Source organism: Coniophora puteana, assembly GCF_000271625.1.
Source record: "Coniophora puteana RWD-64-598 SS2 unplaced genomic scaffold CONPUscaffold_10, whole genome shotgun sequence".
Lineage (NCBI taxonomy): Eukaryota > Fungi > Basidiomycota > Agaricomycetes > Boletales > Coniophoraceae > Coniophora > Coniophora puteana.
In genome coordinates, this window is record NW_006913062.1 from 1,046,179 (window position 1) to 1,071,956 (window position 25,778).

A 25,778-nucleotide genomic window follows, 5' to 3' on the forward strand; every position below is an offset into this window, starting at 1 on the left:
CAGAGATTCAGATGGAGAGACTGTGGTAGCACTGTGGATACATATAAATTGCCACAAAGTTCCGGCTGAGTCACACTGGCAGGCCTGTGGTTCATTTGAGCAAGTTCGAATATTCATGGTAGCTCGGACGAGAAACTTTGAAGCAAGTCCGACATCTTACTGGTTCGAGTTATTCCATTTCCCACGCTATATACTTGATTTCCGATGAAGTTGTATGCATGCTACTTGCATGCCACACCCAGTCATATCTCGCTATCTTTCGCCAATGTCATCCTTGTATTGTCAGACACCGCTCCGTTGGTACTCAACCCGACTACATCAAATAGCTCAAGCTTATTCAAGGATATCGATTGCGCATCCATGCTGAAGGCACTAGGCCTCCCGCTGTGATAGGTCACCACGGCTTTTTGCATGTGCTGAGTTCATTGCGTCGGCAACCGAAGGGCCGCAAGACGTTTTACTTCAAGGATAGGGTCCAGAAATTTGTGGATGGACAAAGATACAGCCTAGGGAGGCTGTTCTTCACCGCCGCTGTACATGGCAATGAATGATGGCATGAAATTTAGTGATTCAGGTTTCTTTCTTCGAACACTATTAGCCTGCTGCCCACTGACGTTCGCTGATTCAAGGTTCAGCCATCGTTGTGTAATTAGTCTCGAGCCAGACGTTACTCTTCGTGCTGTTCTTCTCTTGGTCCCACGGGCACGCGGAATCCTAAAAAGAGATCTCGCTCAAAAGGAACGTCTGATTTGAGACTTCTCATCGAGAAGTTTTCGGGTTGTATGTACCGATTTATTGCTATGTCACACTAAGGCCTCGGTCTCGACCTTCTGGCCAGAAGATGATGTATCCATGCATCCGATCAAACCGAGAGCAGGAGCGGCACTTGTGCAGAGAAGGTAATGCATTCGCCCCTACCGGAAGGCGAGCGCTGATATACTATTTATGAGAGAGAGCAGAGATCACACATGGTGAGATATGAAAGGACCATCCGCGTTTCATCGTTGAGTTGTCGTCGGTTGCCCTTGGTGAGATCTAATTAATAGTTGTTGCTTGAGACTGGGCTTACTAGACTGGCCTGACGGACGGTGCCTGAGCCATAGCCCCTTTGTAGCTGGATGTACCACTTCGCGCTTTTTCAAGGGGTATAAAGGCACCAGCCTCCGAACAGCTGCCGATGACAACGGACGTACCAAGAATGTCCTTTGCAAAGTAGGAGCTGATGTATTGCCACTGCAGCGGTGCTTGCCCCCATAAATAGTTGTCCTAGGAACGCCCAGACTTCTTGATGCGCACAAAGATGCCCCTTGGACAGCTCGGACATAGCCAACTCAAGGATTGGCTTAAAGTACGAGAGACATAACGCAAACCTACGTGAGGTCTCTCGTGTCGTCTAAAATGAGCTCGTCGTACGATACTAATGTTTGGCTTGCCCAGACCTTCAGTTGCGAGTATTGTGCGTTTTTTCATCTCTCAGAGTACCACCAACTAACCCAGGTCATCACCTCAAGGGGCATCGATTACGTTGCTCACATACGACTATTGTAAGCTGTCGCCACATATACATTGAGTGTTACTCACAGAGTATTAAATCGCCTTCCAGTATTAAACTTTGAGCAAGAGGTATGTCACGGATAGCAAGTGATGGCATAACCGTGATCTTAGTATGAGCTTTGCTGTAAATCCTTAAGGTCGACCTGATCTGGGTGAGTCCATTAGAGGAAAAATCATGCTAAGTATTCAAACATCTCCCAGCGCTACAAGTCTTCTTCAAAAACGTTTAGGTTAATCTACGGAATAGCACGTCTTTTTCTCCACCAAATGCTAGGCCCGGAGGACCTTGCTAACCATTATCCCCATCTACTCCTCAGCTTCGTTACGGCGGCCTCGCGGTCTACTTTATGTAAGTGCTATAATGAACGGAGCAGCACACTTGTTGATGTACCTACAAACAGCCCTTTAATTAGTATGCATTTTCCGCAATGGAGTATCTGCATGTACTAACCTGATTCAGGTGGAGGTTTCATCAGGACAACCATAGTGAGCCAGGATCTCGTAACATTATTTTCCTGATAATAATTTGATTTTGATTATTGGAATAGGGGTATGTAGTCCAAGAACGCGCGTATGCCATACGATTGACAGGATTGTGTCCTCCCGGCGTTGATGCTATTAGATGTAGGAGGTTCATTAAACCTTCGCATGGATAATAGCTGACGATCTTGTCAACACCAAGGCGGAGCATACCTGATCGTGTTGAACGTGACGACAACTATGATATGGGCGACTTTACAAGGTGTGCTAAGCATAGTTGCGGTATGCCTCCGACTCACAGTTGGCATCACCCTGATTCCTTTCTTCTCTTTCCGCATTTGAACGTTGATATGTTTCAGGTGTAATGGCAATGCGGGTGTATGCGATGTCTCGACAGTCTAAGGTAGTGCTGGGAATCTTGATTACTGGTTTCACAATAGCCCAAGTCGAGGGTATCGTGTCTACTTTTATCCCTATGTTTCCTATCATTGTGGAGGTTGAAGGTGCAGTATTGGCTGGTTTCTGTTCCGCATATCCTGCATTTTCTGACAACGGCCACCGGCATTTGACGCCAATATGTTTGTGCCATAAACAGAAGGACCATCGCTTCCTCTTCCTACTAGTGATACTTGCGGTACAATCCTATCCCGAGGTAAAACATGGCTTGAAGTCTCAGGAAATTTCGTAGTTGCCGCCTACGAACTACTGCTCGTCGTGATAGCAGTTTGCTGCTTCTATAGAGATTCAAAGGAAGGCCATCGTCCGTCGTTCAACAGTATCATGGGTATTGTTTTTGGAGGCAATGTTCTCTACTTCGTTGTGTAAGCCCGCTCAAAGCTTATATCATTGAACCGTGATGAATCATTGTGCATTGAAGATGTTTCTGTATGTGGGTCATAGAGGCCGTGTGCGTGTTGATTTTATCGGGTATCATTCAGGTGAGCCTACTTTGTCTATGAAAATACAGCTGGCAAAACAAGCTACAGCCGGGCGAGTTCGGTGCGGCCTTCTCTCTCGTAGGAGGGGGAATCATCTCTACAATTCAAACTTGCATGATCGGGCCACTCATGATGCTCAGCATCCGACGCCATGAAGCTCACGCGGAGGTCGGAGTCATCAGCGAAGTGACTCAGGATACGCTACATTTCGCACACCCTCCGCGTTCAGAAGGCCAAGCAGGTACAAGTGTAGAAATGCTTGAATGATACATATAATTATAATAGAGGCCTCGGGAGCAGGAATCCTCGCCGTGTGGCCAATATGCCTAAGCCAAGTTGCTACATCTCTGGCTGCTTCAATTAAAGCTCTATTTATTTATATGATTAAGTACTTGATATTACAACAAAAAATGAACATCAGAGTCACTATCGAATAGTCATAACAAGGCTTTGAAGAATATAGTATTACACATTACTCGTTCACGTTGTAACTGCATCCGCATACTGCGAAGCATCCCACGAGTGGATCTCATTTACCTCCTTGCAGAACCCTCTGTAGCTCCACAGCCCTCTCTCCTGGCCCTCGCGCATCCAACCCATAGCATCAGCTGTAAGAAGTGCGACACGCACAAACACTGTGCCATCGAGCCGCTCAGCACCGGGAAGCAGCGCAGCGTCCGCGCCGATCTTGCGCGCGATCTCCCCGGGCGCATAGTGTCCAAACAGCTCGGCAAAATGCGCGAACGAGCGCTGCGCCTTGGGCAGATGCTCGTTCGGGTGGACAAGGGACGTCTGCATGATGGGGAGCCACGTGTTGGGCGTGAGCGCGTGCGGGGACTTTGATCCGGGGAGGGTGCCGACGGCGGGCTGGGGAGCGGCGCCGCGCGGGGTGCCGAGGGTGGTGGTGTGCGCGTAGAAGGTGGCGAGGTCGACCTTCGGACGGCCACGGGCGACGAAGTAGCCGAGAGCGAGGGTGAAGAAGGCGCGGAGGAGGACAGCGTGCAGCTCGGGACGGGAGAGGTAGGCGTTCACGGAGGGGAAGAATAAGGCGGAGGTGACGAGGTGCACCCTATGAAGAAGCGTAGTTAGTGATGTTAGATCATTCACCTCCGAGTTCCTATGTGAGTGGCGATCACTTACAAGACAAAATCGGGCTGCAGAGCATTTTCCTTCGTCCAGCCGGCCACGCCGTACATGATCGTCACAATCAACGCAAGTTGCTCGAACGCCTCGCGCGAGCCCGCCTCGGTCGAAGTGTCAATCTCCCACATGGACGCGTACTTCCGAAGCGCATCGCCGTACAGCTTGAATGTGTCCTCGTAAAAGCTGGGCTTCAGCTCCTCGTCTTTGACGTCGTCAAACGCAGGGTCAGCCTGCATGCGAGCGAGAATAGCCAACGCGTGAAGGCCACGCGACGATGGCCGGGCCGTGGTGGTACCATTGCTCAAGAGGGCGTTGAGTGAGAGGTTCGACAGGGCGGATAGGACGCCGGGGGCGTCACCAGACTTGGGCTCCCATGAATCCAACTGAAGCAATGTGTTGGGGTTGCCGTCCTGGGTACATGCCATGGCCAGACCTGACATGTCGCACAGGAATGCAACGCCGGTATGATCAGTACCCTGTGACGCCTTCCATTGCACAAGCTGCATTACCTTCGGCAACTAAACCAGGCTGACCAAACTCGGCGCCAAACCCGATGTGGATCCAAGGGTGGAATATGCCTGTCAATTGCAGTAGAACAGCCTCAATAAGTTCCGGGAACTGAAGTTTAAGGTGACCACTCTGCTTACCGCCAAAGATCCGGTTGACCATCACAGGGTGTACAGAGCCTTTGTCGCTGATGTTGCCGTAGCGCGAGAAGACGTACTCCTCCATGACGCGCGTAAACCCCTTTTCGCGGATTTCGTGGCAGAAGAACGAGCTGTACGAGCCGAAGTATCTTTTAACAAATTGCATCAGCAATTCTTTCAATTATGCATTTTAAAAAAAATCGAAGAAAAGGACACCCACTTCATATCACCTAAATGATCCCATACATTCGCCTTGGTGATCGTCTCAGGTGGCTTCCCCAGCTCGCGCTGGTAGACGCAGGCCATCTTATACGCGGCATCGATGACGGGTCCGGAAGCGCCCATCGCCCAGATGGAAAGCAGTTGGTGCGGCGAGTGGCTGGAGTGAACTCCCGTCAGCACCTGATGCCTCGAGAACAAGAACGGATTGAACGCAACATACTTGTGCCGCCCAACGTCGTCAAAGTACATGTCCCACTGGACATGGTTGTGCCGTAGGCCCTTGAGCAGCGCCTTGGTCGACTCGGCGTCGACGCCTGGCCAGCGACGTGGAGAGAGCGTTGAGGGCACGGGTGCAGGGGCGGGGAAGAGTGCTGCAGTGGCAGCGTCATTGACTCCGTTAGTCCCGTTCGTGTCGTTCATTATGTTGTCTTGATAGGTAAGTATGATTGGGTGAGGACTGAGAGGCCAAGTTGAAGCAGGACTTCTCACCTTTTTATGCATTTACGCGCCTAGTCCGACTGTCGGTTTAATCTCTGCGGGAATGGAAAGGTAATGTCTACATTGCAGGTGTGGTCAGGCGCGCCGCAACACGCGGCCGACAAAGTTCAGAGGCGATGACAAAATGTGACGAGTAAAGTTGAACGAGTGATCGAGGATGGCACCCCTGATTGAAAGTGGGGCGTGCCGATGGGCGCTTTGGCTGTAGCTTTAATGAATCAGGGGCGCAAAATCGAGTGTGATCACCTGAGTAGCTGTTATCACTTGAATAGGAGGCGGTGTAAGCCACCGGGATGCGTATGGTAAGTTAGAGAGTTGCCTGTGCTCAGCCTTACCATGAAAACTACCAAGTCCTTCAGGCGAGTCGACTGCGACGGGACGCATTTCTATGGCTCGTACTAGGTGTCGAGCTTGATGCGCAACCGGGTTAGTAGTATGACAAACCAAGTGCCAGATGCCCCTGGAAGGGCAAACCACATTTGAACTGGAAGGCAGTTTGCAACCAGCGTCTCGTCGGCTCTCATTACGCAAGGCGGGGTTATATACCCATTTGGGGCTCACGTGGCGCCCGCGCTGACGTCCAGCGCTTGGTCACGGTGGATCTCTTTCTATCAACCTTCAGGGTGGAGATGCACAAATGAGACCTTTAAAATGGAAGCACCCAATATGTAGTATTATCTCGAGAAATTTACAACGCCGAGTGTAAATGCTGTACAGGGGTCTCACTGAGGAATCCGTCGGTTGGAATGGTGACCTCGGACTCTTGCGTCCTCGCTTTGCGAGGGGACCTGCCAGTGATCACATCTGCTTTGGGATAGCGATGGTCCGCTCAAGCCCAGGCCGGTCTTGAGCTTGAGTACTTAGCGACAAGGCCTGAAATGTAGGTGTTCTAACTCGAAGCTCTTCCAGCTGTTCTAAAATGTTGTCAATACGCATGCAGTAGCACAAGTGCGAATACACTACTAGTATACATGAATTACTAAGATACCCAACCTCCTGCCAGAACTACGATTCAAATTTCAAGTTGAAACTGCTTCATTCCGAGTCAATGAGCAAGGTAAGAGGATGGCCAACGGTGGGGCATTAACACGGGTTTGCAGCTGCACAGATCCATTAGATCTCGGTGTCTTGCATGTCTAGTGGATCCACCGGCTCTCAGTGAACTTCTTCAAGCATCCGAATCAAAGGTTCCACCTATTGTTAAGTTCCCTGTTCGCTTGTACAAACGGACTTGCTGATCAACCTTGGCATTTACAGAATTTACCGCTTGTGCTGTAAATTTTCCGGTGTAAAGTACTTCACACTACTTTCCTCTGCCAAACGCTCACTTTACAAATGTCGCTTGTACACTCGACCCTAGCCACAAGGACGCGGCAGTATTGCCCTCTTTCGGCGCGTTCATCACACGTGATCGGCCAACACTGCCACCCTTAACTTACCGTTGCGTGTATCTGCCACGCTATCGCAAGCAGCATTACCCACCTCTCCCAGTGCAGAGCGCTCTCTGCATATCTAACATGCAAACCGGCTAGTTCCAGGCTCAATGTCTCCAACGTGGTACATCCATGCAGTCGCAGCTAGGAAAGTGAGCACTGATTCATTTTATAGCCTTCTATTCAAGTTCCCTCCAAGTATCACTCCGGCATCACTCCGGCATCACCACTATGTAGCCCTCGAACATCTAAGCTGCGTATCAAGTTGTTCTCAAGCGAGCTAACAAATACTAGTTTTCTCCTATTTCGAGGACAGGACTCTGTTGGCATGATATCGAGAATGCCCGCACATGGACACCACACAAAGCCCAACAGCAAGTAGCCCCTCTCGTCTTTTGCACCTCATCTCCCATCTCCCCAACGCTATGGGTATCAAGGGTTTATGGCCGGTATATTTGTTTATCTCTGCTTTCCTGGTCCTTGCTCATGTGTTCTTGTAGCTACTTGCACCATCGTGTACTGAGCATCAACTGTCCGACTTTGCCATATCCCGAGCACTACAAGGGCCCCTAACACCGACATCTTTAGACTTCACCATCGGAGTTGATGCAAGGTAAGCACATTGACGGTTCAGGTACCAAACCTAGCTAACTTTTTAAACAGTATTCTGATGTATACAACGTTCAAGGGGCAAAAACGCGCTCAAATCAATGTCGGCGAGAATGACGTCTTGAAGACGCTGTTCTTCCGGCTGTTGCAGCTTGCTGCAACGCCTGCCCGCTACCTCTTTGTTTTTGACGGAAGTGCACGACCAGCCATCAAACGTAACAAGCATGTCCGGACCTCAAGCCCCTTTCCTGTCAAGGGACTCAAGGCATTTATCCGTGCCATGGGGTTCGACTGCCATGATGTGAGTAAGGGCCTCTTTTGTACACATATGCCTTATCCTTTTCTCTTGCACAGGCCCCTGGGGAAGCTGAGGCTGAACTAGCAGCTTTAAACGGCTTAGGTGTCATTGATGCTGTAATGACAACTGACAGCGACGCTTTCTTATTTGGTGCCAAATGTGTCCTCCGCATGTACGTGTTTCATCACCTTGCTGCTGGTACTATATACTCACATTGAACTTAGTATCAACCACGATCCGTACACCATACAACTCTACACTCAAGAAAGGCTCACGAACACAGTTGACCTCTCCCGAGGTGGTTTAGTATTAATGGCCTTGCTTGTTGGCGGTGATTATCATGTGAGTAACGTTGTTACGTGTTCGGGTCAGTCATTTATTATTGTTCCTCCACAGCCCGGTCTTCCAGGCTGCGGAACTGCCACTGCCTATGCCTTAGCCCAGTATGGCTTTGGTGATGATTTGGTGGATGCTATGTTACATGCTGACCAGCCCAACCTTTCCGCCTTCCTTGCAACCCTCCGAGGTCAGATAAGCCACGCCGCCAACGTTGACCCCAAGGGGCTATTCCGCAGCAAGCGCCCCTCAATTTCAGCAAGCTTAACTCGAGAATTTCCGAATGTCAATGTTCTTAATGCATACATGCATCCCGCAACATCAGTCACCCGTGGTGACCCATTACCCATCCTCTCGCCTCTTATGAAGATTGACATTCCACGCCTTGCTGAGCTTTGTCAACGCCACTTATGCTGGACTAGCCAGGAGGTTATGTGTAAGTTCCGACCGAAGGTCTGGCATGTAGCTTTCCTCCGACGCGCGTTTTATGTAAGTAACTTTGATGAACATTACTCTACATAAACTTATATTTTTGTAGCATGTGAGCTGTGGGATGTTACCCGTGCTGACCACAAGTTCGACAGCAGCCCCCATCAAGATCAGCCTTAACACTCACTCAGACCAGGACTGTCGGATTTGGGTTTCGGTCAAGGGGTTTATTGACGATGTCAACAGCATATGTATTACAGATTCTGAGACTTCCGAGAGTGTCACCGCCAGCAGTGGAACACCTGCCACAGTGATTCCAGCTTCTCCATATGTTTTCACTGCTTCTCGTCCTCTTATCCAAGCCCTTTTCCCCCAATCTATGCAGAAGTTAGTCATCCAACCCAAGGTCAGTGCATTCCATGGCAGAACATTTACATGTCCTTAACTTCACGTATCCAGAAGCAGCGTCGAAAGACTCGACGTCTTTCTACAAGGCCTGTGGTCTAGCCACGCAGCCTTGGACCATCAGAGGGGCACGATAATAACATAGTTGGTCAAAGTGGGAAATCGTAGCTAATGACCATCAGTTCATTGCAGATAGTTGTTTGCATGATGTATTCTGTAACCGTAGTACAAAAACCAAGTTTCCCAATCTCAGGGGTTTAAACGAGATGACGGTGTCTTAGTCATTACGGAATAACAATCGAGAGGGTGAAACACCGTGCATTTACTTGCATCCTAGTTATACTCCGTAGTCAACATTCGACCGTACCCATATCTCCAGTGCCTCCGCAAGTGCGAGCTGTTCAACCATGCCAACTAAGATAGCCAAGAAACCAAAAGCACCTGCTGCTACACTCGACGATATAGTCAAGATCCATGCAGCCGGGAAGTCTCAGCACCTACATGCTAATAACACCGTGAAGTCGTACCTCGGACACATCAACCGTGGTCGTTCATGGCTTGAAGGCCGGTTTGGACATGTCATAGATGATGGAGGTGGTGCCAGGCTGAGCCATGATGAAGTGTATCAAGATCCGGCTTTCAAGGATGCATTCAACGACATACCTAACCACTGCTCGGACAAGGCATTGGCCTTGTACATGTCATACAAGGGTTTCTATGAAGATTTGGGATCGGGTTCGGTTGACAGCATCCGTGCAGCTTTTAAGTGGCTATGGGAAACAAAGTGAGTGATCCTGCCAAAAGTTTCAGTCCGCTGAACTCACCAATGCAGGGATGGGCAGATGTACAAGGGGCCATGGAAGTGTGACCACCAGACTAATCAATGTGAAGGGAACCCTGCAATGTCCTCAGAGGTGACAAACGTAGCAAAATCAGTAAAACGCAAGGAGAGGGCAGACGGGAGTGATAGAAAGCACTCACTGGCGATGAGCAAGCCGTACATGGATCGTTTGCTGGGATGGTCAATAGCAACTGCAGAAAGCTCCCTTGTCAACGCACCGCAGTTTGCTGGTGCTGCTCCCGATGGTATCCTTTTCCGTGTGCTTTTATCACTATTTGATGGGCCTGTACTTGTGGGGACTGTCAGCGAACGGACAGTTCTGACTCATCACCTGGGGCAACTTGCCTTCAATGCGGCTGCATGGACACTTTGGACAAGGTGTGTCTGTTATGTCATAATATTAATGTTGGTGGTGGTGGTTGTAACAATATCGTCAAGATGTTTTGAATTAGTGAAGCTGAGAAGAAAAGAACTCACATATATGACCCCGCCATTCCTACTCGTTGACGTCCTCAAGCGCTATCTCCAAGGCACAGTGCTGACCACGACAGAGTCCCAGTTTTATTTTGAGGTCTACTTGACCAATCGTAAGGGCTGGCAGAAGAAGACGGAAAAGGGTTTTCAAGAAAGAGATCTGCGAAGTATGCTCACCGTGCCATTATCTCTATTCCCAAGCTAACACTGCACCAGGCAATAGATACAATGTTTACCCCCAGCCAGACCTCTTCTCGTGCGATTGCTTCTTCTGGCTGCTTGTTTGGATTCGGTTCCTTGAGGTTTGCCACTATGGACGGCCATTAGCAGATGACGAGTTTATATTCCCAGCCCTGGGAGCTAATGGTATCATCCAAAGCCACGAACCTTTAACATCCGATACTGTCCAAAAATGGATCACGGAGTCCACATCCGGTGCTGGCATTGGACGTGTATCAACGGCAACATTCTCTACACACTGCTTCCGCCGAGGTGGTGCGCAGTATCGTTTCATGCACGCAAAGGTTGGGTCACGTTGGCCTCTAAATCGGGTGCGATGGTGGGGTGGCTGGGCAGAAGGCGAGTCGGTGAGCAGCAACGTCACAACAAGAAAAGTCAGAATACTCAAATATAGAAAGCGGGATACACTTATTCGCTATTTGCTTGATGAGCTCCACTGCTATGAAACAGATCATAGCAACGCGCTATGTCCAACACAACTGGAGGCAGATCAAAGCCTCATGGGTGAGCATGTATTAGTGCAGACATCAACGAAAGAAGACGTACGTCAAGTCCACAACGCGTTGACCTCAGATATAGACACAGTCAAGGAGGATGTGCGAAAGCTTGCAGAGCTCGTAAAATCAGTGTTTAGTACTCAAGGAACAGGCGGTAAGATAATAGCTTATGCTTACCTTCGAAGCTGAAGCTAATTTTTTGTAGTGCCGCCAGCATTTGCTACAGCGTGTCCATCAACAGCTGCAGCGGCTACTAGTTGGCAAGACGTTGCGTACCTTTCTGCACCAGCACCGATTGCAAACTCTTCATCCCTTGTTCCTCATCTTGCGAGGTCCGCAGTAACCTTCCTCAATGGTGATAGCCAGCATTGTCTCTTCAATGAGTGTGGCCGCCAGGCTACAGGGTCTGTTACCTTGCCACTGGTGCATGCACATGGGAATGCGAACGCACTTTCCACAGGCATCCACCAACAGTCGGCAGTATCCAATGCAAAACTACCGCAAGAGGATCTTGTGATCCCCGATATTCCCGTGCGTCGCGCATATGGCAAGCAGCTGCCTAAAAGCGAGTCGTGGAAAGAAGTAATTAGACATTGGAATGATGGCGAGCCAGAAATTGGCCTCCACGTACCTCTGAAGAAGTGGCCGAGAGAATGGCTGAAGGGCAAGAACCGAGTGCATGCAGTCAAGTACGCACAGCGTCGACGCATTGCGCTAGAATATATTGATAGGTTAGTCCTTGCTCATGTTATGACCCGGCCATGACATACCTGATAATCCAAAGGTACCACAATGACGAGGCTACGTTTCTCAAAGCCTATCCCGCGGCATTGGATGGCCATACTGCGCTTTTTGAGGCCATTACGGAGGACATGAAAACTCGTGGGGAGATCCAGGAACGAAGGAGGAGTGGAGGGGTGCTAGACGAGGGGAACACAGAGGGACTCTAGGTTTGAGGTGGTGTGCGAGAGGGTCCGTGAGAGGAGTACTGGTGGAGTCAGATAAACGCGGCACAACAAGCAGTTGTGAGCACGTACATACGAAGTAACCCAACTATGCACACTTCCATATCATAATGAGGGCGGTCCGATGTACCTGCAATAGGACCGGCAGGATATGAGTCGAAGGACAGTACATACCTGATACATTGATGCTCCAGGGCTTGACTACTGTTCGGGTGGGGAACAGGTCAGAAAACCAGCCAAGTGGACGACAGGATTGGTGTACCCGCGGGCTCTGTGCGCGTACGTTTGTCTCGCGTGTATGTTCTTCCCCCCAGCGGGACTGGCAGTTGCGATCGATCGATCATGCACAATGAGTGTCGACCTCGCGCGGAGGCTGTGCCTTGGCTGAATCAGCAAAGCTCGAGGTCGCGCGTCGGCTACCTCGGCGGATCCTCCCAACCCCGCGCTTAGGGGAGGTAAGGGGGATGTGGAGACGTCATGTGACATATCTATTGGCCAAGCTGTAAATTTCTCGGAATAAGTAATACTTACCAGCAACATAAAACGTGTCACGGAAGTGCACTGAGCACGTACTGGGCTCCACAGAAATGATTGCCAGCCGCCGAATATGTTCCACGTTCCAAGGGCTGCCTTGATATCGGTTATGTCAAGCCGTACTCTGACCTGCTCCTGTGGTATGCGCAAAGATTGCCGTCGAGGGTCTGAAGAACATCAAGAGGTTAGTAATTGAAACAAACCGCGTTGCGTCGTCAAGAACCATGAAAGGCCGACACTGCGCACATCTCTGAGTCGCCACTGTCGGACGTCAAAGCGCAATGTGGACGAAGAGCGTCAAGAAGGCTCTTCCGGAAATCGCAAAAGACCCATGATGGGATTCCCCGTGATGGAGAGTGGATGAGGTAAAACAAGCGAGATGCCTACATATGTACGTGTGCATGGTGTAAAAGAAGAGAAACATGCCCGAGTGAAGTGAGAATTGGTAACGCTGAGAGGAGGGATGGGTAAATAGTAGACGTGCGACGCAAGTATACAGTGCAAGCTGGAAGTATAAACACCATTGTACAGTGCGCGAAGATGCAGTGTGGATCGTCCTTATGAAAACAAATTAAAGCCATCCGAATACAAACCTGGGTTACGATTCAGAAGTCTCGACCTCGCCGTATGACCACGGCAGCTCAGCCGTACCGAGCTGGAACACGCCTAGCTCGTCTTCCTCGCCGTCTGGCGAGGAGCTCGGGCTGGCGCCGTCACCTCGAGAAGGCAATTCCGCGTGCGGCTTAGGAGGCTGAGGCATCGCGATCAGGACCGCGACACGTACGGCCTCGGGCGGCTCGGGTTCAGGCTCGGGCGGCTCCGCGTCGGACGTGCGGTCGAAGATCGCACTGCGCAGGGTCTCTGAAATAGATGGTTGACGTGCAGTGGATGGACGGCCTGCAGTGGATGGGCGACCGCCAATTGACGGGCGGCCTCCGATGGATGGACGGCCTCCAAGAGATGGGCGACCTCCGATAGAAGGGCGACCACTAATAGAAGGGCGGCGGCCACCAATGGATGGTCGGCCTATGACAGATCGGCCTGCAACAGATATGCGGTCCGCAATACTAGATGGGCGGCCTTCGCCAGGGACTGTCGAGTCTTCTGAGGGCGGCGGCGGTGGGGGCGGTGGGGGCGGTGGGGGCGGCGGAGGCCTAACGAGCGTGGCGGAAAGTGGCTGTCGTCGTACGTAGTTAGGGACGCTAGTTCACAGCGACGAGGAACGGGAGACACACCTGCAAGTCTTCCCACATCCACTTGCTCTCTTCCTTATCCTTATTTTGATAAGTTATTGCCTCCCCACCCTCACTCGCCCTCTCTCCACCTTCCTGTCCCTGAGACGCTCTACCCTCAGGCGCTGCCATCGAGCGCCGCCCCCACACCTCCCAGAACACGGGCCGCTCCATGTTCTTCCGCTCGTCCCTGTCTGCATCCGAGCCCCAGACAAGACCTCTCCGTGGATCCCAGAAGAGCGCACCACGCCGCCGCGCACCGAAGCCGCAGCCGACGAAGACGACAAGAAGGACGACAAAGGTGATGATGAACCCGAAGAAGTAGCTCGCGCTGCTGGCGGTGAAGTTGCCGCCTCCGCCTCCGCCACTCGATGAGCTGGACGAGGGAGCTGACGATGTGGAAGATGCAGTGGAGGCAGACGAAGACGAGGAGTCGGGCGCCGTCGAAGTCTGTGCGACAGCGACTTCCGCCAGCGCCGAGACTGCGAGGGGCAGCAGAGCTAGGCGCGAGGCTCTGCACCAGCACCTGAACGGGGACATGATAGCTGCAGGAAGGAAGGGCCGCGTCGTGACCATAAGACTTCTCGGAGCAACCGGGGTTATATTGCAATTTAGTGGCCTGATGCAACAGTCAGCTACCGAGCCATGCATATGCATGCATAAGTTGAGACATCAACGTGAGCGTTAATGATGGCTGGTTATCTTACATTATCCAGCGCAGTGAAGCGCTGAAGCCAGCTCACTCGCGAGGGGAACACCAACGACGATGTCGCGGGCGGGAAGGAAAGGTCGAGCCCAAGGCTGAGTCAGGAGATTGTGGGGAAGAAATGAATTGGACGATCGTGGGTGATTGGCATATTAGGCGTTATCGGCCGCCCTCTCATTGGCTCGGCCTTCTTTCGGCCTTTAACGTTTTAACTTGGGCTAGCATCGACAATGTTCTCTCGGGCTTGGCGATGATTTCGATGCACCCGAAATGATCGGACGCACAAATGCAACATACAGATGATGATCTCGTTACAAGTTGTATTTATTTATAACGTTCCAAAAAAAACCCCTAGATACCTTAACTTACAGCCTCGGGTGCCCAGACTCCAGGAGATAGAAAAACTAGCTACAATTAAACGTTGCCAACGCTAGTGGCGCCAGCGGGAGGAAGCGTCGTGAACGTCGCGGTGGGCTGCAGAGCCGTGTTCCACGTCGCCGTGGTGGGATACGCCGTCGACGCAACAGCGGGCGACGACGATTCGTACGGGTCTGGCCCAGGGACTGCACAAAACATCCACGTTAGTCCCAGACCTTACACAAAAAGAACCAAAGAGACACGCACTGGTGTAGTTATCAAGCTGCTGGTAAATGTTGATCAAAATACCCGGGTCCGTCGCCGAGTACGCCCCAGGGATCTTCACCGTCGCTGGCGACCCGCTGCCCGAGCCTCCGACACTCAGCTGGTAGCACGACATGTAGAACTGCGCGCCGCCCTCCGAGCTCGCGACGTGCAGCGCCACCACCTCCGCGCGGAGAAGATAGTCGCCCGGCGCGATGTCCGCGGGCACCGCGAACGTGTAGTGTCCGCAGTTGTCGTTCAGCACCTCCGTCGCCCAGTAGTCGGGCGCGTCCGACGGCAGGCCCATCTCGGACACCTTGAACCACGCCGCGTCCGGGCCGGACGCGCTCGTCGCGTCGTCGACCTTGGCCATGTAGACGTTGATCGGGCCGTAGTGCGACCCGCCGATGGCCTCGTTGGCGCACGAGCGGTCGCCCGGCTGCTGGTGCATCTCGACGGTGACCTTGTCGCCGGCTGTTAGGTGCCCATCCACGGTTAACACCTTGTCTCACTTCAGTACAAGAGTAGGTTACTCACGCGAGACGGGGCACTTGTTGGCGCTCGCCGAGGGCGAGACGTTGCAGGTCAAGTCCTAATTCACGCCCCAGTCAGCCTGCTTTCCTTATCCCCGCGTGAAAATGCAAAGGAGAACATACAGTGGACGTAACATCCGTGACAGGGTTGTTGCTCTGCGGCAGACGTACGCACGACTGCGAATAGTCGACGCCGTTGATCCACAGGTCCTGGAACGTCGCATGGGCAGAGGCGCCAGCAACAAGCGCAGCAGCGACGAGGGCAATCTTGAGAACCATAATCCCTGCTAAGCTAATGTTTTACGTATGTAGGAGGTGAAGTGGCCGATGTTATCGTTATCGCAGCCCCCTAGTTGATGGCTCAGTTGAATTTATACCTCGCCGTTGCAACGAGTAAACTTCGGAACGACGTCAGAACTCATTGCGCCGTTTTGTGCGGCAATTTGACGCTGGGTATACAACGGAGCAAGCTTGAAACGCGCATTCAGTCCTCCAGGTGTGGTTCTTCCGCGGTACCGTCATGTGTTGGCAGTCGTCAACCTCCGAGGCAAATTCGCGGTGAGGACCAAAAGAACCCGAAATGCCAAGACCACCTGAATGGACAAAACGTGAGACATGTCACTGGACATCTGTAGAGATGCTGTCAACAGAAGAACGCAAGGCACAAACAGTGAAAGAACCCATGAGCGCTTCAAAAGTGCAACGCAAAGCAAAGGGCACGCTCAAGAGAGTTCAAAGACAGTGCGCAAAGGAGTAGCTGTGGGTAATTCGAAGTCTTCCAGACTCGCAGAGCAGCCCTGCTAGCGCCGTCAACAGGCACGGTCGCCCAGCATCGCTGTGCGGGCATCAGCAGACGTGACTACGCCTGGTAAACATCGGAGGCTAGCCAGCCGGCGATTTTCCGAGATTCTGCGTCCGCCAAATTGAAGAGGTGACTTCCGGATGTTTCCAGCCAGACAAAAATGCGAGCCGGCGGACCGACAAGACTCGGACGAAGCCCTGACAGGTCGTTTCAGAACGTGTATCCATTTTCGTGCGTCTGTCTGACAGCATAAGAAATCATAAGGGGGGACGGCAGTCCACAAAAGGGTGATAAAACTTCGATATGATAGTACCATCGTCGTACTCAACCTCGCTCCAAGCACAGTCGCACGCTGACAGCACTCGTTGAAAGAATCATACACCCGACTTGAAGATAAAATCACAATCCCTGTCCACGGATAGGTCAGCCACACAAGCTCCACGAGCGATATCACAGCGCGAACAAATAATACGCGTGCAGACGGGAAAAGGGTTCTATATTTCAGCAAGATGCGGTTTTACTTTTGTGTGTTTAATGGATGGATGCAGTGAGCGAGAGCTGTGTACGAAAAACATTTGAGTAAGATATATGAACAAACCACAGAAAAAAAGAAACGAAAGAACAAAAAGGAAAAGGCTTAGCCGGTCGTCCTCGCCCTGCTGCACCCATACTCCACACATCCATCTTCATCTTCGTCATGGTCATCGTGTTCATATCCGCGTCGCTTCAACGCTTTGAGTTTTCTTTTCAGTTTCCGCCGCTTCCTTTGCGCGTGCGCACGACCTTGTTCCTCAGCGCACGCTCCTTGAGCTCGCTCTCGCGCTTCTCCAGCTCGGCGCTGTCCCCGCTTCCGCTTCCACCAGACCCACCAGACCCTTCCTGGGTTCGAGCGGCCGCGCCTCTAATGCTCATCTACAACCACACAATCCACAATATTAGCGAAACAGCGCTGATAAACAGGAGAACAGATACCAACACCTTCAGCATTCCCCATCTCCTCGTCGCCCCGCTTGCCTCTTCGCTGCCCTGCACCTGCACCAGCGCCACGGATCTTGAGCTCGCCTGACGGACCCGGACCCGGGCCCACGCCTGCGCCTGAGCCGCTCGGCGCGTCCACGTCCATCCTCGGCGTCCGGCTACGCGAGCGGCTCCTGCTCGGACCCCGCCTGCCACCACCGCCACCGCCACCACGGCGTCTCGACAGCAGCGGCGGGCTCCGCGACCGCGACCGCGAACCGGGGCTACCGCCGCCTCTACGCCTGCGCGGCGGTGGGCTTGCGCTGCGCCGGCGGCTGCGGCCGTATCCACCACCACCACCACCACCACCACGGCGATCGCGATCGCGATCTGGAGGCGGGCTGCGGGATGCGCTCGGCGAGCGCGACGGCGGGCGCTCGGAGGAGAGGCGGCGCCTTCGGCGCGGGGGGCTGCGGTCGTCGTCTCCACCTCTACCTCCACCTCGCCCTCGCCCGCCACCCCCGCGTCTGCCGCCGCCGCCGCCACCACCACGTCTGGGTGGGGACCGCGAGCGCGAGTAAGACGGGCTGCGGCCGCGTCGACGGGGTGCAGGGGAGGGCGAGCGCGATGCGCTGGGCGAGCGTCCGCGGGCGCCACGGCGTGGGGGCGCAGCGCCGCCGCCGCCACCGAGGGGAGTGCGGGAGCGGGAACGGGTGTGCGAGGATGCGAGCGAGGGGCTGCGCCGTCTGCTGTCACGTTCGTGTGGGGGTGCGTCGCGTGTGAAGCCGCCGCGCCGCGCGCGGGGAGGAGGGGGCGAGCGGCGGCGGCGAGCAGGTGGGGATGGGGAACGCGAACTCCGTTCATCCGGTGGCGAGCGGGAGGGAGAGCGGCGGCGTGGGGGCGGGGAGCGGGAGCGACGGCCGGATGGGCCGCCTGAGCGCTGGAGGAAAAAAAAAGTAGTTAGCATGAATGCGTAGTTTGAAGGTAGAAGAGGAGACTCACACCACCACCGCGTCCTCCCCATCCACTATCCCTCATCCGGCCTCCACCACCAGGTGGCCCGTCATCAAACTCCCTCCTGCCTCCACCTCCACCTCTGCCCCTCCCGCCTCTGCCACCGCGCCCTCCACGGAACCCCCGTTCACCGCGCTCACCGCGCTCCGCCTCGCGAATATCATCGAGCCTTGCTCGGCGATTACGCTCGTCGATCGCGCGGGCGTCGCCCTCACGGGCACGGCGCATCTCGGCCTTCTTCTCCTCGACAAACGTCTGTGGCACGCCCGCAGGGGACTCCTGCGCCTCGATGAGCAGCTTCCAGAGCGCGGTCATAAACGTAGTCGTCTGGGAGGTGAGGAAGCCGGTCAAATTTATTTGCATTTTCTTGGGATCGGGCGTCTGCATTTTGCGTTTGCGCATGGATTAGTATAAAGTACGGTGAAAGAGGCGGATGAGCGAGGGAGAGGAGGGGAAGGACGCACCGGCGTGTCGGGGTCTTCGAGGAGGCCCATGGCGTACTCGACGACGACCTCGTCCTCGAAGCCGACGCATTCAATTACTTTTTTGACGATCCACGGGCGTATGACCTGGATGTTCACTTTTCGCATGTCAACCTGAGCAATGCCGCGCAGTTAGACAATGAGGCAAGAGCTGGATGGCAGAGGATGGACCTTCTTGTCAAACTCTGGGGGAAACTTCATGGACTTGAGCAGCTTGAGCTCCTTGTCGGAAAACCGACGGTCTTGGTCAGCGGATGTGCCTTTGAAAAAACCTGGACATCATTGCCAGCGCCATTGTCAGCTTTGCCGTTGCCGCATGCACAGGATTTGTTTAGTACTTGCCTGCGTCGGCCATTGTGTTGGTCGATGTGCTCGGTTGAGAAAAGACGACTGGCGCGTGTGGGAGGCGACGAGGCTGACTCGGGTGCAGTAGAAGAGGATCGTGGGAAAACATTGATGTTCAGTGCGTCATTGAGAAGGTCGAGCTCCGTACCAAAACACGGTCTCCCTTTTTTTTCTCCCATCATCCTCGCCTTCTCGTACCATTTCTCTCTCAAGCTGCTTAAATACGACAATATTCAGGATCAACCCAGCACAATGCTTATCATGCTCTCCTCTGCCTCCTCTTGTTCTTCGAACCCCTTGACTTTGACGCGTCACTTCCAATTCCTTTATGGCTAAAGCGCCCTCTTCTCGCCGATAGTCGACACTCTCCCTCTGTCGACGCCCACGCGAAGCCCGAAGAACAAAGCTCATAAATACAATTACCAGCATTAAGGTATAACTACGTATCCAAGACCACTAAATAATCGCATATCCCTAACATAAAAAATCCCAGAACACCTCCAATCTAAAGCATCGAGCGATCCGCAAGACCAGCCTCGACGCCAAGGACCCCCCGCTTCTCCAAATCCTGCATCTTCTCCCTCGTCATCCGCGCCATCGCACATTGACAGTCAGCCTCATTCGATGAGATCAAGAACTTGACATCCTCCAGTCCCGCCCAGTTCACGCCCTTGAACACCTTCTCCAGCCCAGCCCAGTCGACCGCCTCGGCACGTTCAGCGCATGACATTTGCAACCCGAACGACACCTGTCGGATCCTATACGACTTGATCTGCCGGAGCAAGGCCGTCACCCACGGGAGCGGCGCCTGGGCATCGACGACGAGGTCGTAGATATGTACTGCGGTCAAGTTGGTATTTGCAGAAAGGTCAAATTGCTCGACCAGATTAGCTGGAGACGCCAGGTGAGTAAAATAGTGCTATCATGTATACCACTAGCTATCAACTCACCCTGTTCCATGTAGAATTCTGTTCCAAAATGCAGATGGAGCTCCCTCAACGAGCTCCCGAGCTCTTTCAAGTACGAAGCCACAACCGGTGTGTCTCTCGCGGTCACCATCCCGAGGCGAACCGAATGCGCCTGGGCGATCCGGCCACCGCTCGCCGACATCATCCACTCCAACACCGGCCCCTTGCGACCATAGTTCATCCCAAGCACCTCCAATTTCCTCGGCACGGCTACCGCTCCCACCGCCTCCAGCTCTTCCAGCTCCCCTGCCACCGTCTCCCGCTCCCACCGCACCCCATCCAGTCTCAGCTCCTCGAGCCTCTCGAAGCGGCTCAAGAAACCGACCATATCCGCGCTCGTGCGGAACTCGAACTGCCGCAGCTTGAGCCTACGCACGCGCGGCGCAAAGTGCTCGATCAGAGCGCGCCTTGCCGCGGCAGCGAGGAACTCCCATGTGACCTGCTCGATCTCGAGCGACTCGAGCGCGCCGAGGGAGAGGGAGGCGCACAGCCCGGGCAGGCCGGTGGAGAGCCACTTTTGCTCCCATTCGAAGGCGCCCCGGCCTTCGCGGATGTAGAGGTGGCGGACGGAGGATGCGAAGGAGTCTAGGCGCGGGGGGCCGCCCTGGGTAGAGGAGGCGAGGAGGGCGAGGAAGGCGTCTTTCTTCCATGGGTGGACCGAGACGGACGAGAAGAGGTGGAAGCGCGCGGCGGGGAGCCAGCTGCGGCACACGAGGGCGCAGGCGCCGAGGGCGGGCGTGTCGTCGTGCAGGTGATCGATGATGTAGTCGGTCATCTCTGGTGGGATGGGCGACCGGTGTAGGGTGTAGGATGCCATGGTGGTTTGCGACACGGGCAAAGAAAGCGGGGGTGGTATCGGTGGTGGTGGTGTCGAAGATGGGAGAAAGAGAAAGAGGTCGGGTTGGGGTATGCCTTTGCTGGGTATTGTCTCCGCTGCTATCTATGTCGGTGTGGAAACTGGTTGCTGGACGCCTCGAGGATAGAGACCACTCGGAATATTGTTGGTGACTGGCTGGCCGTCCGAAAATGAAATGCTGCTTCCACTTGGTGTCGGCACAGTGCGGGGAGGCGAAGATAGCCTTTTTGGGTGGCGGTCCTGCCTCGGATGGGGTGCTTCGGCCTTGTCCACATCCGCTCCGACATTCCGACTGCACCGACCCATCTTCCGAGTTGTGTGTTGTTGCGAGGGCGTAAATTTTCTGATTGGATTTGAAACGTCGCTCTGCAGGGGCGGGAGTTCATTGAAATATGGCACAGCCGACGCGCTCCGAAGAGCTGTTCTCGAGGCGGTGGTAAGACATCTGACAGCTTGCCATCAATGTAGAGTCTATTCAATCATACATACTTTGTCTTACATATTCAGACATTTCGAGCTCGAGCTGTAATCATACACATTTTCTCCTTCTCCAGTTTCACGTCTGCTCTCCGGCGCATCACACTCGCCAGTGCTTGTAGAATCTCCCAGTCCGACCCCGATGACACGTAGCTTGAATTTCCTCACCACTCGCGCAGCGACCCGTCCTCGCCGCGCCACGTCGCGTTGCGCCACGGGGGCTGCGTGAAGCACACCTCGGCGCGCTCGCGCACGAGCGCCTCGTTGATCTGTATCCCGAGTCCTGGCCCTGTCATCGAAAGTTGAAAATGTGTCAGACCATGCATCAGCGGTGTGTCAGATAATAGATAGCGATAGTAACGCCCCCGAATGAGTGCGGGAACGCCCGAGCACATGGTGATGTTGGGGTGCTGAACGGGTTCTTCCGTGTAGAACCAAGAAGTACTTGTGGGGGACGGAGAAGACGAGGGGGGAAGGCACGAGCGGGGCTCACCTTCTGGGGCGGCAACGTGCCCGTTGCTGACGGAGAACACGGACGGATCGGAGAGGTACGTGAAGAGGTCGGCGTCCGAGGAGTTGTAGTGGATCTGTTATACGCGGGGATCACAGAAGAAGATGGAAGTTAATTGTGGTATATGATTAATATTAAAGCTAAGGAGGGAAGGTTTGGATGTGGGAGTGCGAGTGCGCGAGGCGCGCATCGTACGTAGCGCATGGGACCCGGGAGGGAGAGGTGCGAGAGGACGGGGGATGTGCAGATCCACGGCGAACACACGCAGAAACCCCTGGAAACACGCACCTGCCAACTCATTTCTTGTATCACGACTTGAAATGGTGTTCGTTTTCCGTCGTCGTGAGATATCGTTTATCGTATCGCATCGTCCGACAAGCGCGTTCGGCCGAGCACGGCATACCGTGCAGATAGCGATAAGGCGAGACCGTCAACCTCTCCTTATCAGAACAACAAAGCAACACTCACAGTTCGGCACGGCCAGCCCGACCTGGATGCACGCCGCGAGCGCAATCGGGCCGAGCGGGGAGTGCGGCGCGAGCGCGACGTCGTACGTCTCCGCCATGCTTGCGATCCGGCGCAGCTCACTGATTCCGCCACAGTGCGACACGTCCGGCTGCGCGATGTCCAGCGCGCGCCGCTCGAAGTAGGGACGGAAGTCGGCGCGCGTGAAGAGGCGCTCGCCGCTCGCGATTGGGGTCGAGACGGCGCGCGCGAGATCGGCGAATTCTTCGACTTGGGTTGGGAGGAGGGGTTCTACAAATTGGCGAGGTTGGCGTCGGTGACAGCGTTTTTGGTGCAAATTTTAAGGAGTGAGGTAGTGACTGAGAACGTACCTTCGATGAAGAAAGGCAGCTCGGGCTCGAGGAGCTTCGCGAACTGGCGCGCCATGCCCTTGTGCAGCCGCCCGTGGAGGTCGACCGCCGCGTCCATGCCAAGCGACTTGACCTCCCTAACGCGCTTGACCGCCGCCTCAATGAGCGCGGGCGAGTCGATCCATCCCGCCGAGTCTGCCGTCCGTCATGCATCATGCATCAGCGTCGAGGTTTACCTTGATATTCAGAGGAAGGATGGGCGCACCGGTAGCGTTCATCTTGACGACCGTGAACCCCTGCTCCTTGCGCACCTTGGTCGCCTCGAACACCGCGCTCGGGTGGTCCCCGCCGACCCAGGCGTACACCTTGACGCGGTCGCGCACCTTCCCGCCGAGCAGCTGCCACACCGGCACGCCGAGCTTCTTGCCCTTGATGTCCCACAGCGCGATGTCCAGCCCCGACAGCGCCGACTATGACACCACAACATCATCTATTAGAGCGCCATCCAGCCCAAATATCCATGCTCGAGCGAACGCACCATGAGCACGGGCCCCCCGCGATAAAACCTGCTCCGGTACGCGTGCTGCCATATGTCCTCGATCCCGTCTGCGTCCCAGCCGGTAAACGTCTCCTTGAGATCGAGGAACGCGCCCTCGATCGCCTCGGTGTGGCCCTCGAGCGTGCTCTCGCCCCACCCGACGAGGCCGTCCGCCGTCTCGACGCGGACAAAGAGCCAGCGCGGCGGCACGCGGAAGACCTGTCAGTGTCACAGTGCAGGTTTGCCGCGGGAGGGTGATGTCATCGATTGAAATTTAGAGGAGGACAGGGGCTAAATGTCATGGACCTGGTCAAATGCGTGGCTGCTCACCTCGATCTTGGAGATGATGCTCGACTTGCTGGTTTTGAGACTAGAAGAAGGCATAACTAGAGTATGGGTCGTAATTCGATGCGAGTGGATTCGAGTGGTCGGTATATGTATGAGCCCAGCTTGAGGGTCAGCTGAGGACGGGCACCTTTGGCGGACCGGTGGCAGCGGGAAGCCGTCTGGCGGAAGGACATAAGATACTTATTTGTCCGACAATTATGATACATCAAGCACGCCATTTACAATCTGCTACTCGCTATAAGGTTTCATAGTACTACTGCTGTCAATGCTGAAGATACGCAGAAAGGATTGTCCGTCGCTCTCGAAAGAAATCTTACAATTCACTGTTCTAGACAAGCCAGAAAACAACAGTGATCACCTGCATTCCCAGTTAGGCGTCTTGTCCGAGAGCTCACATATCGCTTCTGACCAGAGAACGTAGGGACAGTCTTGTGCAGTGGGCACAAGGCGGTGGAAAAACGCGCGCAGTTCATTCTGGAGACTGTGTCTTCCCCAGACAACCCCCAGTATTTCGAGCGGGAACTGCGAGCGCTTCACAAAGTCCTGGAAAGGTGGGGACGGCTGGGTAATCACGGCCGTAGAAATAGCAAGTCTGGTCAAGGCAGGAAAAGTCACCGCGCGCATGAACAGCCTGTGCTGGTGCGGTGCGGCAAATTGAACACAGAGGGTTCTGAGATTGGCGTGATGGATGTTGGAGTCCCGCTCGACGTCCCAGTCGAGCGCGTTGAGCATGAGCTCCTCGAGATTCGGAGACTTTTGCAGGAGCTGCGCGATATTCCCTTTGATCTTGGGAGCTAGAACCTTGAATGAGCGAAGACTACCTCCGCCTTTGCAAAAAGATGACATGTCGAGCGGAGGGCCGTCTGTTGCATCCGCGAAATCAAGCGAGACATGTGTCAGGCAAGGGAAGTTGGCAAGCTCCATGCGCAAATCGAGAGCCTCCTGCACGCGAATCGTGATACTGCGCAAGAGAGCTGACGAAAGACCGAGCCATTCAGTGAACTGCCCGGGCTTACCAACGGACTCGATGATCTCGCGGCCATTGAACTCAAAGCCATAGAGCCTCCCTGCGCAGCTCTTGTAGGGCTCGTCCTCCCTGAAAAACGAGGGCAGGATGCCGGACAATTCTACCGCGAGGTAGACGGACTGCCCGTTGTTCCGCGAGAGCATAGCGAGCGCCGGTACGCCGGTGCATACCCTCTTATCATGTTTGATGACTCTCCATAGTTCAGGAGTCCCCAGAGCAACGTCGCGCCAGAAGCGACAGACTTGTGCGACGCTGAGCGCGACTGGCTGCCCCTTCGACAGCATGGGTAGGTGGCCGACAGTGGCTGCCGCACTCAAAGCAGGAAGAGAGAGCAAGAATACGTCAGCCAGGATTTCTGGTGGAAGTCTGCGCACTGCGGATGCGAGCGTGAGATATGCCTTCTTGGAAGCAGACAGTTTCTCTTTCCAGTCGAGAAGTGCAGAGACCAGGACGTCGATATCAGTTATCATATCTGTGTGGTCTGGGAGTCGGTGCTGAACTTGAGAGTGAGAAGGGCCAGGGAGAAGAGCAAGCTTTTGGTTGATATCAGGTAGGAAAGGGGAGTCAAGGAAAGCCTGGTTGGGCACCAATGGGTACAAATAAGACCCCAGCAATCCAGGCGACACTGAGCACGCACCTTCATGTCTCCGTCGACCAGGGGTATCTGCACATCGGCGATGCAATTTGAAGTCACGAGAACGAGGGATGCTTGGCTTCATACTCACAAGCTTGACCATATCACGTAGCTTCGCCGAAGGATCTTTATGAGCACCGATAGCTTCCGCCATCGTAAGAGGCCCCGAAGTATATGCGCTCAACAGTAACCAGTCAACGACAGTAGCACTGAGAGAAGGCCGTGAAAGCTGGTATGAAGCGCGTCTGCGACGTTGAGGATGAAGTGAAGCCTGTCCACACTCCACAGACAGGTGAGCGGAGACGATAAGCTGTCACTTTAGACGCGAACTTCGCAGCGATGTCGCGTTATTGAGGTTTTACTTACCCA

The 25,778-nt window shown here is 54.1% G+C and overlaps 10 protein-coding genes across 10 annotated transcripts; 2 read left to right on the plus strand and 8 right to left on the minus strand.

Annotated features, from left to right (window-relative positions):
- Window positions 1-2,236: 2,236 nt before the first annotated feature.
- On the minus strand, window positions 2,237-2,733 carry CONPUDRAFT_138724 (uncharacterized protein). The gene has a single exon (XM_007773292.1). The coding sequence runs from the start codon at window positions 2,636-2,638 to the stop codon at window positions 2,390-2,392; it is 249 nt and encodes an 82-aa protein (XP_007771482.1). The 5' UTR covers window positions 2,639-2,733; the 3' UTR covers window positions 2,237-2,389.
- A 685-nt stretch (window positions 2,734-3,418) lies between these two features.
- On the minus strand, window positions 3,419-5,404 carry CONPUDRAFT_167455 (uncharacterized protein; the record flags this gene model as incomplete). Its single annotated transcript, XM_007773293.1, has 6 exons — window positions 3,419-4,041; window positions 4,113-4,548; window positions 4,625-4,693; window positions 4,763-4,911; window positions 4,983-5,141; window positions 5,205-5,404. 6 exons carry the CDS (start codon window positions 5,402-5,404, stop codon window positions 3,453-3,455), a joined length of 1,602 nt encoding a protein of 533 aa, XP_007771483.1. The 3' UTR covers window positions 3,419-3,452.
- Window positions 5,405-7,174: 1,770 nt separating this feature from the next.
- On the plus strand, window positions 7,175-8,680 carry CONPUDRAFT_128086 (PIN domain-like protein; the record flags this gene model as incomplete). Its single annotated transcript, XM_007773294.1, has 6 exons — window positions 7,175-7,364; window positions 7,416-7,528; window positions 7,579-7,825; window positions 7,879-8,000; window positions 8,047-8,164; window positions 8,219-8,680. Exons 1-6 carry the CDS (start codon window positions 7,266-7,268, stop codon window positions 8,678-8,680), a joined length of 1,161 nt encoding a protein of 386 aa, XP_007771484.1. The 5' UTR covers window positions 7,175-7,265.
- Window positions 8,681-9,236: 556 nt separating this feature from the next.
- On the plus strand, window positions 9,237-12,320 carry CONPUDRAFT_83853 (uncharacterized protein). Its single transcript, XM_007773295.1, has 17 exons — window positions 9,237-9,439; window positions 9,520-9,597; window positions 9,656-9,762; window positions 9,817-9,899; window positions 9,974-10,117; window positions 10,179-10,217; window positions 10,311-10,406; window positions 10,485-10,617; window positions 10,695-11,026; window positions 11,094-11,152; window positions 11,222-11,264; window positions 11,321-11,441; window positions 11,496-11,603; window positions 11,676-11,758; window positions 11,815-12,032; window positions 12,082-12,210; window positions 12,272-12,320. The coding sequence occupies exons 8-10, from the start codon at window positions 10,536-10,538 to the stop codon at window positions 11,112-11,114; spliced, it is 435 nt and encodes a 144-aa protein (XP_007771485.1). The 5' UTR covers window positions 9,237-9,439; window positions 9,520-9,597; window positions 9,656-9,762; window positions 9,817-9,899; window positions 9,974-10,117; window positions 10,179-10,217; window positions 10,311-10,406; window positions 10,485-10,535; the 3' UTR covers window positions 11,115-11,152; window positions 11,222-11,264; window positions 11,321-11,441; window positions 11,496-11,603; window positions 11,676-11,758; window positions 11,815-12,032; window positions 12,082-12,210; window positions 12,272-12,320.
- Window positions 12,321-12,901: 581 nt separating this feature from the next.
- On the minus strand, window positions 12,902-14,351 carry CONPUDRAFT_167457 (uncharacterized protein; the record flags this gene model as incomplete). The annotated part of the gene is made up of 2 exons (XM_007773296.1): window positions 12,902-13,720; window positions 13,779-14,351. The coding sequence occupies 2 exons, from the start codon at window positions 14,349-14,351 to the stop codon at window positions 13,142-13,144; spliced, it is 1,152 nt and encodes a 383-aa protein (XP_007771486.1). The 3' UTR covers window positions 12,902-13,141.
- A 544-nt stretch (window positions 14,352-14,895) lies between these two features.
- CONPUDRAFT_91873 (glycoside hydrolase family 61 protein) lies at window positions 14,896-15,914 on the minus strand (the record flags this gene model as incomplete). Its single annotated transcript, XM_007773297.1, has 4 exons — window positions 14,896-15,044; window positions 15,106-15,576; window positions 15,640-15,694; window positions 15,759-15,914. The coding sequence occupies 4 exons, from the start codon at window positions 15,912-15,914 to the stop codon at window positions 14,896-14,898; spliced, it is 831 nt and encodes a 276-aa protein (XP_007771487.1).
- A 2,707-nt stretch (window positions 15,915-18,621) lies between these two features.
- Window positions 18,622-19,163, minus strand: CONPUDRAFT_18344 (PWI domain-containing protein; the record flags this gene model as incomplete). Its single annotated transcript, XM_007772882.1, has 3 exons — window positions 18,622-18,789; window positions 18,873-19,004; window positions 19,029-19,163. Coding segments are annotated over 3 exons (435 nt in total), but the record flags the coding sequence as incomplete, so codon positions are not given.
- A 577-nt stretch (window positions 19,164-19,740) lies between these two features.
- CONPUDRAFT_167459 (uncharacterized protein) lies at window positions 19,741-21,020 on the minus strand (the record flags this gene model as incomplete). The annotated part of the gene is made up of 2 exons (XM_007773298.1): window positions 19,741-20,126; window positions 20,186-21,020. 2 exons carry the CDS (start codon window positions 21,018-21,020, stop codon window positions 19,741-19,743), a joined length of 1,221 nt encoding a protein of 406 aa, XP_007771488.1.
- Window positions 21,021-21,497: 477 nt separating this feature from the next.
- On the minus strand, window positions 21,498-23,867 carry CONPUDRAFT_83855 (enolase C-terminal domain-like protein). The gene is made up of 8 exons (XM_007773299.1): window positions 23,731-23,867; window positions 23,401-23,619; window positions 23,128-23,332; window positions 22,884-23,057; window positions 22,516-22,803; window positions 22,336-22,361; window positions 22,030-22,123; window positions 21,498-21,825 (listed from the first exon to the last, which is right to left on the minus strand). Exons 1-8 carry the CDS (start codon window positions 23,782-23,784, stop codon window positions 21,701-21,703), a joined length of 1,185 nt encoding a protein of 394 aa, XP_007771489.1. The 5' UTR covers window positions 23,785-23,867; the 3' UTR covers window positions 21,498-21,700.
- A 235-nt stretch (window positions 23,868-24,102) lies between these two features.
- CONPUDRAFT_167461 (uncharacterized protein) lies at window positions 24,103-25,684 on the minus strand (the record flags this gene model as incomplete). The annotated part of the gene is made up of 3 exons (XM_007773300.1): window positions 25,501-25,684; window positions 25,413-25,439; window positions 24,103-25,350 (listed from the first exon to the last, which is right to left on the minus strand). The coding sequence occupies exons 1-3, from the start codon at window positions 25,561-25,563 to the stop codon at window positions 24,103-24,105; spliced, it is 1,338 nt and encodes a 445-aa protein (XP_007771490.1). The 5' UTR covers window positions 25,564-25,684.
- Window positions 25,685-25,778: the final 94 nt, after the last annotated feature.